Source organism: Tympanuchus pallidicinctus, unplaced genomic scaffold (assembly GCF_026119805.1).
Source record: "Tympanuchus pallidicinctus isolate F22 unplaced genomic scaffold, pur_lepc_1.0 scaffold5, whole genome shotgun sequence".
Classification (NCBI taxonomy): domain Eukaryota; kingdom Metazoa; phylum Chordata; class Aves; order Galliformes; family Phasianidae; genus Tympanuchus; species Tympanuchus pallidicinctus.
Window position 1 is genome coordinate 34,816,690 of NW_026294769.1, and position 16,494 is coordinate 34,833,183.

General features: G+C 43.0%; 2 protein-coding genes across 6 annotated transcripts in view; one reads left to right on the top strand and one right to left on the bottom strand.

The window, feature by feature from the left end:
- Nucleotides 1–5,104, bottom strand: part of CCDC178 (coiled-coil domain containing 178) — a 181,013-nt gene extending 175,909 nt beyond the window's left edge. For all 5 annotated transcript variants that reach the window (XM_052703878.1, XM_052703877.1, XM_052703879.1 and 2 more), the window contains exon 1: nucleotides 4,479–5,104. The gene's annotated coding sequence lies outside the window, so the exon portion shown is untranslated. The remainder of the gene's footprint in view (nucleotides 1–4,478) is intronic.
- Nucleotides 4,406–16,494, top strand: part of ASXL3 (ASXL transcriptional regulator 3) — a 127,424-nt gene continuing 115,335 nt past the window's right edge. The window contains exon 1 of the mRNA XM_052703875.1: nucleotides 4,406–4,500. Within this exon, the coding sequence (XP_052559835.1) occupies nucleotides 4,447–4,500 (54 nt within the window). The 5' untranslated portion in view covers nucleotides 4,406–4,446. The remainder of the gene's footprint in view (nucleotides 4,501–16,494) is intronic.

The window sequence follows — 16,494 nt, forward strand, 5'->3', positions numbered from 1 at the left end:
TCAGCTATGAGATATAGGGTAAAGCTGGGGTTTATGACTTACTATTCTTAGCAGTTCTACAACCCTTCAATGGTCAGGAACAGACAAGTATATCTTGATTTTAAACCTGAAAAAAAATGTGCTTGTCTCTTTTAAAATTATTTTTTATTCTTTCCAAAGAAAGGTGAGCTCTTCCATGTGTTCTATGACCTCTTTCAGAAGCTATGGAAAAAATGCCGTGCCCAAGAAAAGACTACGTGGTGTACCTTGTTTACCATTCAGCAGAATTCAGCTTCAGCCCCTCCTGTATTGACATGTTGAAGTACAGCCTGTAGGGTGGTTTTTTTTTCATGAGCTTAAGGAGTCTGTCCAAATACAGTAATATTATCCAGATAATACTAGATTCCAAGCTTGTTATTAAGAATTATTAGCATATTTGAAAAACTCTGAATGTTGATTCTGGGCCATATGGCATATGAACAAAAGAGAAAAGTCCATTAGGTGTAAGAAACGCTGTGAACCTCATGCGTTCTGAATGCTTGGTAATATGTGTTCTTTAAAGCAGGAGTAGAAAACATACTCTGCAGAAAATACAGCACTGTTTGTAAATGGCTAACTGTCCATCACAATGGCTTTTTTTGGCTTCCTTAGGTCCATAGAAAAACAAGTACTTCAGTTTGATTTTTGTCACCACTGCGCTGAAATTAATTCAGAAAATGCAGTGTCTTCATTAGCATCATTCTGGGCTATTTTTTAAATTATCTTGTGACTCAGCATCTCTCATTCAATTGTGGAAGATATAATTTCCATTGTAATAGCAGCACATTAGATTGAATTTTCATGCTGTGAATAAACCCTTCTGCACATCTGGTATTTCCATGTAATAGTTGATACTATTTCTTTTGTAACAGCTGAAACTGGAATCTGTGTTGCAGAAATGTTTGGTTGTACTGAAGCATTGCAGCCAGTATGAATGTGCGTACTTATTGCAGTTTACAGATTTCTACTTGGAAGGAGTATTATTGCACACAATAAAGAATTCAGCAATATGTATCAAAAGTCATTTTCACATGCAGGAAACAACAGTGTTGTTCTTCAGGTACTTTCACTAGATGTGTCAAATGCTGAACTTCTATAGCATTATAGGGAAATGCATTCACTGAATACTGAAATGCAGAAGCCAGTGGCCAGTATTATTTTAGTAGCTTATCTACATTATCCTGAAAGAAAAGGTAAGCACACACAAATGCATTCATAATAAATAACTGCTTCCATCCACAGTCAGTACAGTAACATCTGGCACTGTAATTTCACATAAATACTGCTTACGTAGAATTTAATGGTATATTTGAATCTAACACCTTTCTTCAATATTTATACAGAGTCACACTTGTCATACATTCAAGCATGCATACAGTTCCCTGAGATCATGGCTCTGAGATATGCCCTACGTATGCTGAGCTTTCAGCCATAGTTCTAGTGGTTGCAGCTTGAATGCTGTTCACCACTTCTCACTCTTGATTTTGTGATTGTCAGTTCAGTTAGAGCAATGGTTACAATCTCCTTAGTGTCAGATCTAATTCAAGCAGTAAATACTATTTATAATCAATAGGAAATCATTTCTTCTATAAGCTCAATTTGACCTTTTTCTGCTGTGCTTCAAGTCTTAGTTAGACATGATTTTTCACACCCTCAAAGCAGCAGTGCACTGTGCTGTTGATTGCTTTGTTTCTAGTACGCTGGCAGTGTTTATAAAATTCAGCTACAACATGTATTGCAGAAAGAATTCTTTCGTTGCAGTGGCATGGATTCATTTTCTTTTTTATCATGAGGAAAGGGCATGCAGAATGCACACTAGCTCTTTGCTCAGATACATCATACAGTGTAAATGGTTTTCTTTCTCCAGCAAGGTCAGGAACACTAAGTATGTGATTTCCAACCATTTGCATTTGAACAACCAAAGGAACTGAGGAGCACCTGGACTTTGTAGGAATGATGCAGATGAATTCAATAGCAGCACAGAAACTGGTCCCATTTCTGCAGTAGCTGAATAGAAAGGATGCAATACCATAACAACTATTACATGCATCCACAGAAATACCAGAAAGTGTGGTCCTGGTTACAGCAGACAAAAGCACAAACCAATCAAACCACTAAAAACCCCTAAGATTTAAAGGGTCCCTAAACTTCTCTTTACTCGAGAAATATCCTCCTCTGCCCAATACCACTGTTGCAAGCCCAAAGCTCTCTTCAGAAATGGGAAATTCAATTCATGTTATGTATGTGAAGCAACCAGACCAACAGCCACATCATCACCTATCTGCAAACGGGCAGGAAACTAACAGAAATGTTTATTTTAGCCATGTATAACGAGAGTGACTGATCAACCTCACTGTGCTGTTTTACTTTCGTTCTAGTTTCAACATTGAGAACAGTGACAGTATTTCAAAGGCAGCTTTATTGAAGTAGTTAACAACTAAAAACTTAGGTGTTAGCACGGGGGAGATGTGAATGAAGCCCATGTTATAAAGGAATAGGAAATTACTAACGGCGAGGAAATGCAAAAGGAAGGAAAAAAAAAAAAGTAGGGCAGAGATATAAAAGGCACAAAACAAAGAAACAAAGCGTTGACAAAGAAGTTATACTAATAGTGAGCATTTCCTTTCTAGACGTTACTAAGGTGACAAAAAATACTCAGTAAATAATAAAGTTAAGGAATACAGAGCTGTTCCTACAACTGAATGATTTTAAATGTTACACAAGCAAACTCAAGCCTGAAGCAGTCCAGCTTCAACATTTTTCTCTCAAACACTTCCTAGGCATTCCAAATCCTCTGGTTGATTCTGGACAGCCTGGAATCAAAACAAAATCTAGATGCAACTGTTTTAATAGAATTTTGTTTCATTAATTATTTTCATTTGGGTGTGAAAACGTGTTACGAAATCTGGGAAGGTTCCGTGGCGATGAACTACCTTCCACAGATCACATCCAGCTGTAAAAGACAGGGAAAAAGAACGGGACAATTGTGAGGTTGGAGCCCCACGCAATGCCAGAGCTCTGCAAGGGCAATCAGGCATCCTCTGCTGCTTCCTCTAGGGCTGCTCTGTCCTTCTCTAGGTAAGAAAACCTTAGTGTTGTGCTTCTTTGGACTGATTTGTTTGTTTGTTTTTCCAGTGAATTGTGCATTGGATGGGAAATTATAGTTTTACTACTATGGATGCCAGCAGACCAGCAGTGCTGCTGGGGAGGGATGAAGGAGGGCACGAGCACTGACCAGATGGACACACAAAGCCTAAAGAATTTGAAATTCATTTCAGTCTAAGTAAAAAAACACCACAATGTTTCAATGGTATTCCCCCAGTAGTTTAACGGCTGGGGGAGGGGAGGAGATAGGGGAGAAGCCCCCACCGTAATATCCTGTAACTCAGGAAGGTGTGTTAAACCCACAGCTTTCCACGTTGTGGGCATCTTAATCCTAAGGCATCCAATAAAGGAGAACATCCTTCAGGCTTTTACCAACCCAGCTTTCACCAACTCCTTTGTTTATCCTGCAACAGAACGGAGGGTTTCTACCCGCTCCGACAGGAGCCCCGCAGCCACCGGCTCCTCCTGAACCCACACCTCCTCGGCGGGGGCTCCCGTGCCCAATTTCGACACGGCTAGAGGAACAGGGAGGACGCAGGCGGGAGCCCCGCAGGCACCCGCAGCCCGGGGCGGCCGCCCGCCCGGAACGCCCGGACCAACCGCCGAACCCCGAGCAGTGAGTAGGCGCCGGCGAGGAGATCGCGCAGCGGGGAAGGGCCGGGCCCCGATTTTCGGCTGCGCTGGGAACGCAGCGAGTGGCGCCCGGCGGGCGGGCGGGCGGGTGGGGAAGGGGCCCCCGAGAAGAGCCGCGACGCAGGGCGCGGGACGGCGCCAACGGGTACCAAGCGACCCCGGCGACCCCGCCCCGGCAGCGCCCTTCGCGTCCCTGGGGAGACGCCCCGTCCGCCCGCCGCGCGGCACCACGGGAGTTGTAGTCCGGCCCCCTCCCCGCCGCCCCCTGCCCAGGGGGGGAGAGAGGCGCCGCGGCCGCTCTCGCGAGGCTTGGCGGCGGGCGCGCTCTGCTCTCGGGCGGCCTCCTCGCGAGGGCGGCCGCCGGCGGCGGGGGGACGTTTGGTGCGGCGCCATTCCCCCGCGTGACGTCATAGTGCATTGTTGTGAGCGTAGCGGAGCATCCCTCAAGCTGTCAGCTGAGCCGCCGCGGCGGGGAGCAGAGCCGGCCCGGCCCCCCTCCTCCCCCGCCTCCGCCTCCTCCTCCTCCGCCCCCGCCCCTCCCGCCCCGGGGGCTCCGGCGTTCGGTATCAACGTATCATTGTCCGTGCGGAACCCCTCCGGGCCCCCCCCTCTCCCTCCCTCCTCCCGTCCCCCCGGTCCGCCCTCCCCCCGCCCCCGCCCCCCACCGAACCACCTCAATGAGATGCAAACATGAAAGACAAGAGGAAGAAGAAGGACCGCACCTGGGCCGAGGCTGCCCGCCTGGTAGGTGCCGCGCAGCATTGTGTGTGCGCGTCTTGTGTGCGCGCCGCCCGCGTCCCGCCGCCGCTTTGTTGGCGGCCGTTGGGGCGTGGGAGGGAGCGCGAGAGGGCGGCAGTGCGTGTGCGACGGAGGAAGTGTGCAAGGGAGTGTGTGTGTGTGTGTGAGTGAGGGAGTGCGAGAAGGTGCGCGGAAGTGTGCGAAGGAGTGCGTGAGTCTGCGTGTGAGCGTGCAAAGGAGTGTGTGAGTGAGGGAGCGCGTGTGCGAGGGAGGAAGTGTGTAACGGAGCGTGTGTGTGTGTGTGGGGGGGAGTGCACGAAGGTGTGAGGGAGAGCGTGAGAGCACGGAGCTGCACGCGAGTGTGCGAAAGTGTGTGAGCGTGTAAAGGAGGAGGTGTGCGAGTGAGCGCGAGGGACGGGGAGCGCGTGCGAGGGAGTGTGCGGCCGCGAGGCGGTGTGTTCGGCCGCGGGGCTGCCGGTGGGGCTGCGAGGGCTCAAGGGAGGCATTGCCCGTGCCGGAGGCGGGCGGCAGCGGGTGCGCGGCTCCTGCCGGGCTGTGCGAGGCTGAGCCCGGCCCTCTGCTCTCCTCCTGTCCCCGTCTGGAGAGGAGAAATAGCAGCGTCCCTTCGGCAACGTGCGCGTGAGGAAATGCCTGTTCTTTTCTTCTTTAGCGTCTGCGTGTGTGTGTAAATATCCAGGGGTTGTTTTTGTCTCTCTGAGTTCGTGCATCAGATATCCCATGAATACCCCTCCGTTTAATTGCAGAGAAAAGTAAAATATCTGGGAATTGCTGCTTCATCCCGTTAGCGTGAGCAGGAGGGCAGGGGAGAGGGGCAAGGACGTGACAGAGAACTCTCATCCCGGTTTCCCTCCACCCTCTCTACTTTCTCAACTGAGCCGGGAAATATCCAGGGCAATCAAACCCACGGGCGCTCTAGAGACCTGCTCAATTCCCACTTCATTAGGAAACCGTCTCCTCTTACCTACTGTATCTGTTTTCACGGTTCTGTATTACTGTTTGCTAAGTGTAATAGAATACACTGTTGATGTTGTTTTCAGTTTCCGAGTGTGTATGGTTTCTCTTCGTTCTAGGAATTTTACAACAATCTGTGCACAGTACAGCATGTGTGGTTGTACGTGTTTCTGTGTGTGTCTTCTGCAAACTTGTGTCTGGCTGAGCTTCAGTTCAGTGCCTAGAAAGATGACAGAGCAGGGAAGATACATCGCTGGTTATATTGCTTTTCATTTTTTTATTTTTTTATTTTTTTAACCCATGTCAACTTTGTATTTTATCCATCTCTGATATAATTCCCTAAGTAACTTCTCTGTGGTTACGGTGCATCTATTTTTGGCGATGGATATTGATGTCGTATTTCTATTAGTTACACTCCACGAGACATTCCTTGTAAAAATGTTTCCACCTTGTATGAATTCCTACATAGGAAGTTCAGCCTTACTCTCCTATGTAAATAATTACGAGGTGTTAGACAGACACTACCTATAGATGTCTCTGCGAGCTGTACATAGGTGTTCTCATGTGCTTGGTCAGTGCTAAATTCTGGTGTGGTTCATTCTGCATTGTGCAACATTTCGCAGTATCTCAGCTTCAGCGAGCGTGTTCTGATACATTGTCACCTTTGCCTAGTTTCTCAGATTTGTAAGAGAAGTTTAACCACAGTAAAACAGTATTTGCTAAGTAGCGGTAGCAGTGGGTGTTGCTGTAGCGCTTGTTTTTTCAAGCTTTGAACAGGCAGCTTGCATTTGAAAGTCTGTAAATTCAACCAAACGCTTTTCTAACTTTCCTCTTTCAAGTGGCTGCTGCAGTCGCTACTGTAAGCTGTCTTTTGTTTGACAAATGTACATAAAGGAATTTTAATGTGTATTTATTAAAATTGCTATTCCCATGTGGTCCAGTATGTGGAAAAGTTTAAGAGCCTCTGGAGAACAAAGGCTGAGCCTGTGCTGAGGAGGAGGACTTAAGACTCTCTCCTATTTTTGTGCTGTCCCATCAACTAACACTCCCCCCTGGAGGGTCATCATTTGCTAACATCCAGTAAAAATGATACTTTGCTGTGTGTAAGCGGTAGAGGTGTATGAGATCCTCTGTGTGGTTTTATTTAGGCTCCTGGGGTTTGCTGTGTTACAGAAAACTTGTCCCGAGTCTGTTATGTGAGCAGTGCATAGCGCTGCTCAGACTGGCCGTCGTCCTGCACAGAGCTTTGGCAGTATAGTGACATGCCTCTGCAAATCACAATGAAAGATTGAAGCTGAAGTTGCCACTCCTTACAGTGTTTTATGTTAGGGCCCTGATGGTTCATTACAACTTTGCTTTCTTGGGATGCATCAATAATGTATTACTGCAAGGTTTGATTAAATCAATTTCTTTCCAACAGCAAGTAAACAATGAAGTGATTGATACCTGCTCACAGAAAATGACTCATGAGTTACCTGGATCAATATGATGTTAAGTTGTATAGTACTGCATTACTTTTAGAAACGAGATTGAATTAATACAGAGCAAATGTATGGAAATGTGTGTTATATTTTCTATAGAAACCCATAACGTTATTCTAATATTGAGCTTTCAAAACTAAGTGCTCAAACATATAAAAGGAGAAAGGTGATGCTGCTGGCATTGCTTTTTTTGCTCTGTTGTGCATGTCCATCTATTACAGCCTGGACTTAGAATGATGTACTTGCACGCTTTCCTAGTACTTCAGATACACTCACAAGAGCAGCTGATTTTGTTCATTTTATTTGATTTGTTTGATGTGAGGTGCTGTGCTTCATTTTCTCTAAACTGTTCAAAGTCAATGCTAAAATATATTTTTCTCCTATGTTTCAGGCACCCACATGTAGTAGCAATGTCCAGTAGCTTCCCAAACATAAATGTTTCTGTGACATCTCTATAAAGTTAAGTATTTTGACTTCTGCTTTAGCCACACAGAGTTGAGGCATGGAAAGATTAAGTACCTTACTCGAAGCTGCACAGGAAATCTGTGGTAGAGGCAGTTATCATACCAGCAGTGTCTCTGTAGTAGTCCTGCCTCTTAGTCAGAAAATCATCTTCCTTCTGTGGCTACACTTTTGCCTCATTCACTCTCTATTACTATTTCTCTCACAGTAATTATGAAAGAAATGGATATGGTCATGTCTCTATTCAATCTATATTGAAACTCATAATTCACCATGTAATAGTTGTCATGGATAAAAAGGAGTACAAAAACTGGACTCAAGCCTGAAATCGTTACACAGTTCTCCATTTCCCACATTCACAATGAAAGAAAGACTAGAATATATTCAGAAAAATATATTACATGACAGTCTTAAAATACGTTGTAATGTGTAAGGTTAAGTGTTGAGCTCCACAATGGCAAGCAGTTGCATTTCTATTTCTTCTATTTGATTAAAAAGTCTTTGAAAACTCAAGTTTCTGCAGTGCAGGGCTTTTTCAAGATGCTTGATTTTTTTAAAACTGAAGCAGGAGGAGACTCCCATTATATTCAGCTCTTGTTGTAAATACTATATTTGTGATATAAGCAATAAAAAAGGGGCTGTTGGAATGCACTGTATTGGAACTTGCATTTTGTGGAAGAAGCCTCCTGCAGAGAGCTGAACCTTTTATGTGACACTCTGTGGTTTTGGTTTTTTTTTTCCCTCATGCAAGTCTGCTTATCTTAGGGCAAGCATAACCCAGCTTACAAGCATTCCAGAGAAATGAACGCATGTGCAGGATCAGTGGAATGGTGGCATACCACTGACAGTTCGTGTTACAGAACCCGTTTTGTACAACATGCATTTTTATGGACAAAATTGCAACCTGTCTTTGCAACCTGCCGAAGGGCAAAGCTTTGTTGTAGAGCCTATATGTCAACCCTTGGGTACCTGTAGAAAGCTCAGCAGTGTTTGTGCACAACCTGGGCGTTATCTCCACTCCATTTATTTATTTTGGTAGGTAGGTAGTTTGGTTGCTTTTTGTGTCAGGTAGACTAGGATGCTACGCTTAAAAGAACAAGACCAAAGGAAAACTTTTACAGGGAGGAGGACATCCTCTCTCTGTCTTTCTGTTGATCCCTGGGTGATTAAGTTGTTGTTATTTTCTAGTCATACGTGGATCTCACAAAAACTGAATGGCACCACGCACTTGACAAGTTCAAGCAATTTGAAATAATTCCAATCAGTTGAAAAAACTTCTTTCTGTTTAATTTTAGCTGTTCTTAAGCTCACAAGAGCTCTCGAAGTGTTCTGAAAGACTTCAAATACTGAACTGTCTCTCAACAGTTTAACCATGAGACTCAGTGTAAGAAATATCAAAATGAAAATTGCTGAGAACAAAGTGTGTCCTGGAATACTGTGTAGCAATAACCTGGCTTGTGTCATCCCTTTTGACTGCTGGACCTGCCTTGGTACTGTGAGCTAGAAAAGCAGAAGCCTGAACAAAATGAGTTCATGAATGCAGAGCTCAATGTATGTTTGAAGTGTTGGATATCTACAAAGGGTGGTAGTAACATTTTATGGTAACATTTAAAAAGGATTTGTTTTATGCATAGCTTGTCCTTATTATTGCTTTCTTATCTTTCCCATACGTGGCATTTTGAAACCCTACACTTGAGTTACAACCACTATTTAATAATAACATAGAAGAAAAACCGAACAATGAGAACTGTAGCATTTGTTGGGTTATTCATGCCTCGCTTGCTCTGTTTCTTCTCCAGTGTTTTTGCTTTCTCTTTTCTAAATTTTGTTCTGAAGGAAAGGTTTTCTTATGTTACGTGAGCTTGTATGTACTTTATTGGTGCTATAGAGCACTCTCGTGATTCAGCTGATGTGTGGATGTTGGGTGAGTAATGTTCATGCCTTAATTCTTGAATTTTTTGTACTGGTCTCCTGACAGGATCCAGCTTTTAATTAACAGTTGTTCTGTTGCTGGTGTAAACTTTAGGAAAATTATGCTAATTAATTAAGAAATGGATGCTGGGGAAACCAAAACAAACAAACAAAAAAAGCATGAAAAAACAACAAAAGCCCACTGGAATTGTTAGTTTATGTGTTACTGTTTAATGTGACTGGCTGTCCAAAAGCTGATTGAGCTTCATCTGCTCTGCTAAGATAGTGGAGTTGAAATAGATTGTTAATGCTATGGAACTATTTTAGCATTATGTCTTCATATTTGAAGACTACAGCTGAAACAAAAAAAAAATTGGTCTGTGTAGCTAGACCATTGATGATAATCCCTTTGACTTTTATCTTAAGTCTTCGTTTTTGTTACTATAAATACATTTTAAAGCATTGAGAAAGGAGCTTCATGTATCTCTAAAAATAGAAGATTTGACATGACTTTGTTTTACAGTATTAAGGATTTCTTTGTTGTTGGCTTAACACAGACTTGCTATTATTTTCTGTATTTGTTCTGATCTAATTCTTTTTCAGACATGCAGAAACATTGTAGCTCGGGAAGTTTTAATGGCCTTTCCCTTTGATCCCCAATCAATGCTTTTTTTGAAGAGCTGTATTTTATTATGGTTTGCTCTAGGGTTTTATCCAGTTAGTTTTATTCAAAGTGATTTTTGCACTTGTTAGACAAGGTGGATTCGCATCTCTTTCTTTACCTTCTGTGGTTGTGTTTTTTCATTAGTGTAAAATATTACGTAAGTTATTTCAATATTTTTTTTATTTCAAAAGTTGATCTAAGAAGTCCTCCTCTAGGGCAGATTGGGAGGAACAAAGATTCCAGCCCTTGGCAGCACAAACCTTTTGGAAAGCAGGAACCTGATCGAAGAATGGGACCTGTTCTGAGTAAAGTCACAGTACTCGTACCAACTAGGTTAAAAAAGGAGAAAGCCCTTAGAAACAAACCTAAATATGAGGATTCCTCAACAATGAGGCAGTGTTTTTTTTTTTTTGTTTGTTTGTTTAGAACCACCAATATTTTGCTGTGATATCGCATGCTTCTGTTGGAATAATAGGTCTTTTTTCTTCATTATTCCATCTGTTTCCAAATTCCTAACAAGTGAGATTTGATCAGTTTCACCTAAAACTGGAATCATAGAATCACTTGAGTGGGAAGGGATCCTTAAAGATCACCTAGTCCAACTTCCCTGCAATGAGCAGGGACATCTACAGGTACATCAGGATGCTCAGAGCCCCATCCAGCCTGACCTGGAGTGTCTCCAAGGATGGGGCACCCACCACATCTCTGGGCAGCCTGTGCCAGTTCCTCACCACGCCTACTGTAAAACACTTCATTATATCCAATCTAAACCTGCAGCGAAGGTAAGCTTTGAAGGGATGACCTGTGTCTCTGAATATCATGGCTTAAGCAAACCAGTCCCCAGTTACGTCCAGTTATGACTATAATACTTTACCACAAATATCGTGAATATCAGGATAGAATTAGTAAGCCAGCTGGCAATGAATGCCTTCTTGTCTTCTTCGGTCTAAGGCCGCTGATTGAGGTTGAGGACTGTGGTTACTGTTGGAAGAATCTATGGCAGCAGCACTGACTCTGGTGTAAGCAAGTTCTGGTGCTGCTTACACTGGAACAAGAAACTGGGGTAATCTGATGTTTTCTGTTTTCATTCTTCGAATGTTAGGAGTTTCAGCTCTCTTTAGTGGCTTGACACAGAAAGACAAAGTCTTTGTAGCTTCCCTCACTGTTGGAACATTTAGATCTGGTTTTTAACATTTTGGGTCTGTTTGTCCAGTGTGGCATCTTGTACCTCAGCTGTCTGAGGCAGAGTTGTTTTGTAGTGTAGCATTTAGTTTGTCTGACAACCTTTGCCCTTATCAGTGAGCACTGGTTCAGCTATTCAGCTTTGCTCTAAAGCATTGGGGTATTCACAAACTCATTAAGAGAACTGTGCTAGAGTTCTCTATAGAAAACATTGCAGGACATTTTCTAGGTGACTTTTCATGAGTTTGGAGCATAAAAAAAAAAATATTTAAAAGGTGGAAATTATATACTGTGTTTTAAAACTGGCTCTCCTAAGTGCATGGATTGGTTTAGTTGAGTCTGTGATGATGAATATCTTCTTGTTGCTTGTAGAGACTCAACTTTAGAGATTATTATCATAGAATGATAGAATGTGGTGAGTTGGAAGGGATCTTTAAAGATTTTCTGGTGCAAGCCTTCTGCCATGGGCAGGGCCGTGTTACTCTAGGTCAGGTTGCTGAAAGCCCCATCCCACCTGACCTCCTCCTGTGGGTGACAGTCACATCCTACAGGGGATCATTTAACTGAGATGTTCAGAGGATGTTGCTGTCTCCACAATTTCAAAAGTGTTCCTTGATAGGAGAGTGTCTTGGTTTAGTAGGTTATTTGGAGAACTTAACATAAAGTTATTTTTTTCTCTTTCTTATTGTGACCTTGGTTGTACTTAGATGGAGCTATGAATTTGGTAAAGCAGTCATTCTGATCAGCATTTATATTGCTTTATCCTGTTAGTTCTTTGTATAACTTGATGTCTAGAGAGGGAAAAGAGCCTTAATCAAAGCATACAACAATTTGAAGGTCAAAGTTCTACTCCATTTCAGTTGACTTTTAGCATCCTGAAGAACATGCCTAACTGTGTGTAGTTCACTATAATTGATGAGTTTCTCTTTGAAATGTCTACAGAATCTATTAAATCATAGTCAATCTTCTTGTCCCACGTAACTTCCTGCATTTCTGATGTGAAACTTCTTTATATATGATGAGGCTCTACCATAATCATTGCCTAAGTGTTACTGTATCCTTCAGTAATTGATAACTGTGTTATTTTTTCTGTTAGTTTCATCAATTTTAACCGAACAAATTCCAGACTCAGATATTTCAATTCTTCAATTGTTTTGTTTTGGTTTTTTTAAGATAAAAGTTGATTCATTTTGTGTCTCAAAGTTCCCAGTTATCTACTAGCTGCTGGGATGCGTGTTGGCATTGCTGTATCAGAGAAGCATGTGATGTCGTGTGTCACCACGTATCTGCCAGTACTTTCTAGCAAGGTAACTGGGGGGGAGGGGAGGAGGAGGTTGCTTTGGCCATGGCCCATTTTTCTTCTGGACTGGGATTATGACAGCTTTGGCTTCTTTCATTTCATTTGGCCTTTCTCTCACTTAGAAATTCTAGATATGTAAGACTAAACAGAATCTCTTTGGAATTCGGTATTTAAAGCATAAGAAACATCTCAATTAGACCACTAGTTTGATAATCATAGAATTGGTAATCTAAAAGATGAAGCTGCAAGGGCCTCATTGGCACACTGTTTAGACTTAAAAGTAAGTTGCATACCTAAAATTAACTTGAAATTTCTGACATCAATAACATCAATTGGTAACACTTTTTTTTTTTTTTTTTTTTTTTTTTTTTTTTTTTTTTAGGCAAGGGCTTTTCTGAAGTTTACCAGCATCTGATTGTCTTGTGGAATTTACATCCTAACTTAGATGTAGGAGAGCTAGGAGAAAAAAAGAGGTTCTGACAAGTTGTTAGATGAGCATGTTTTAGAGCTCAAATGTACGCATTCTTATCTCTTCTTCTCTGACTGATTAGACAGAAAGAACCAGTTTATTTCTACAGTTTGAGAATTCTGTATTCATTTAATGGTGCTCAGTCACTTCATCTGTCTTTTTTGACAATTTTTAATACCTAAAGCCTATGGATGTTTTCAGCAATTTGATGTAACGATGCTGTGTAGCTTCATCCTTACAGCAGTAGTGCTCACTGCATTTTATTCTGTTTCATAATTTGTTTCATTCATAACAAAAGTTTTTGCAAGCACTCACCTTCTATTTTAAAAAGTGGGCAGAATAGTTTAGTGGGACTCATTCCGTAGTGTGAAATGAGCTCTGTAAATCACTGTTTCAAGTAAGTTACTACTGTAGGTATCTTAGTGCCTTTTTGCCCCTGGTTTCAAGGTGACCAGTGGCTCCACCACTGTATAAAGTATTGAAGGTGTCAGAGACTACACAGCACTTGCATGGATTGTTCTTGTACTGAGCTCTAAGTTTGAAACTTTTCTTTTTTTTGCCAAGATTAAGAGAAATCTGTGTAGCTGGTTCTGCTATGTTGGCAGTCCTTGCCGAATGGGTTGTTTTCCTTTTGTCCTGTTCCCAGGATGCTGTGCTGTCAGCTTGTACTGCATTATTGAATATCTGCTGCCTGTTAAGCACACAGCAGAGGAATGGCTGGATACTTGGGTCCATTGGGCAGAATCATAGGAATGAAAGGCAAAACTCTAGTATGCGGCATGATTTGCTGCTTATAAGACTATTAATCTTTTAAAATAATGGTTTACTTTACTACGCCTGGTGTATTTATTGTCGTGGCTTTACTTTGATCAGCAGCTAAACGCTGACACAACTGCTCTCTCATTCCCCTTCCTCAAAAGAACAGGGCATGTAGCAGAAATGCTAAGTCATGGCCTGAACCAGCAATGGAGCACCTGGTGTGAAGGCAGGGCCAACCCAGGGAGCTTAGGTGCATACAGTGCATCTGAGTGACTGGAAGGGGTGGAACCAGGATCCACACCTTCCCAGACCTCATTTAAGGGTTGGCAGTAGAGGTGAGGGCATCTCTTACTGGAGATCCTTCTTTACCTGAGGCCTTCCAAAGGTAAGTAGCTCTTTTCCTTTGTTTCTGCATCTTTGGCTCCTTCTCATTTGCTGTAGCCAGATTTTGTCCTGTTATTATCATGTGTTTATAACATTACAGGGGGAGAAAATAAAATGATGAAGGGCTCAGGGGTTGAAGCAAGAACAGGGAGGTAACTTGCAAATTAATGTCAGGTAAAATGAACTCGGTGTAGGGAGGTTAATGTACATGAATTGCTCTGAAAGTAATGCCTCCTATTTATTTCCATGGAAACTACAACAGATACAAAGAGCACAATAACAGTGTTTGATAGAGTGAATTCTCAGCTACAAAATGCTGTTTTTCAGCATAGTTGTCACCGTTAGCTGGAGCAGGTCCAAAGAAAGGCAACAAGGCTTGTGAAGGCCTTGGAGAATATGCCCTATGAGGAGCAACTGAAGGAATTGGGGCTGTTTAGTCTGGGGAAAAGGAGGCTGAGGGGAGACCTTATTGCTCTCTTTCAATACCTGAAGGGTGATTACAGTGAGAGTGGGGTAGATCTCTTGTCACCGGTGACAGAATGAGGGGAAATGGCCTTAAGTTGTGCTGGGAAAGTTTAGGTTGGATATCAGGATGAACTTCTTTACAGAAGGTGTTGTTAAGCACTGGAATAGGCTCCCTGGGGAGGTGGTTGAAGTCACCATCCCTGGATATGTTTAAAAACCATATGGATGTGGTGCTCAGGGGCATGAATGGAATGGCCTGCCCAGAGAGGTGGTGGAGTTGCCGTCCCTGGCAGTGTTCAAGAGGTGTCTGGATGATGTGCTGCATGATATGGTTTAGTGCTTGTGGTGGCAATGATGATGAGGAGAGGGTTGGACTGGATGATCTTATAGGTCGTTTCCAACCTTGTGACTCCATGATTTAGCAGAGGATTGTTAGAGTTAGGGTAGTTTGGACAGGTCGTGGTTGGACTTTATGATGTTTAAGGTCTTTTCCAACCTGAGCAATTCTATGATTTTCATCAGCAATGAATAAAAGCCTATGTGATGTTCTTGTAAAAATCTGCATGGCTGTCTGGAATGTGGCTGGTCTGTCATGTTGCTGTTGCCCCTGCTAAAATGCATCACTGTGCTCACATCCACTGTTTGATCTCCATAAGGTTCAGCAGTTTTTTCAAGAGGAATTCAGTAACACACTCTTGCTTCATACACGCTTCCATGTCAGACACCGTGTTATCAGGCTGCCCCTCTGCTGCCATCTGTCACACAGCAGAAAGATGTAACAGAATACTGATGGGAAAGTTCAACCTATGCTGTTACTATCATCAACTGCCTCTGATGTTGCTAACCAACATAATAGGAGGCATTACTTTTGGAGCAGTACTCATAATTTGTCTATTACTAGACTAGAGAAGTGAGAAACTAGTTAATTTAGAGTCCTAGAATGGTTTGATTTGAAAAGGATCTTGAAGATCATCTGGTTTCAACCCCTAGCTGTATGTGGGGGCACCTTTCATAGATCAGTTTTTTCCAAAGCCTCCATCCAGCCTGGCCTTGGATGCTTCCAGAGATGGAGTATCTGCAACTTCTCTGGGAAACTTATTGCAGTGTATCTCTGCCCACAGTGAAGAATTTCTTCCTAATGTCTAATCTAAGTCTAATCTCTTTTAGTTTAAAACCATTCTCCCTTGTCCTATCATGACATGCCCTTTTAAAAAGTCTCTCCCCGTCTTTCCTGTGAGACCCCTTTTAAATACTGGAAGGCCACTATAAAGCACAGTGTACGGTTAACCCTCTGGTCTGTAAGCATGCACTGCTGGCTCTTGTTGAGGTTTCTCATCCACCAGAGTCCCCAAGTGCTTCTCCTCAGGACTGCTCTCAATCCATTCTCTGTTTAGTTTGTATTTGTGCTTGGGATTGAACTTCATGAAGATTTCATGGGCCCACCTCTGAAGCCTGTCAAAGGTTCCTCTGGTTGGCATCCTAGCCTTGCAGCATGTTGACTACACAGCTTGGTGTATTTGGCAAATTTGCTGAAGGTGCATTCAATCCCACTGTCCATATTGCTTACAAAGACATTAAATGGCACCATTTCCCAGTACTGACCCCCTAAGGAAGGTCTGTCATCACTGGTATGTCATCACTACTTGGACATCAAGCCACTGGCTGCTGCAACTCTGTGAGTGTGACCTGAAAGAAAGCTAAAACCACCTTCCCCCTGCATCCACCACCTTCTACCTCTTCACCTGGGGCAGCGCAGGAGAATGGGACCTGCATGGATCCATGGGTTCAATGGGTCCATAATGCTTTGTCTCTGCCACTCCTTCGTTGTCAGTGTGTTTCTCTGCTACAGAGATTGTTCCCAAACTGATCCTGTGTGATCCTGTGGACTTCCTGCAGACAGCAGCTCTTCAAGCACTGCTTCAATACCATGGGGCCCAGCCTGCAGAAGTGG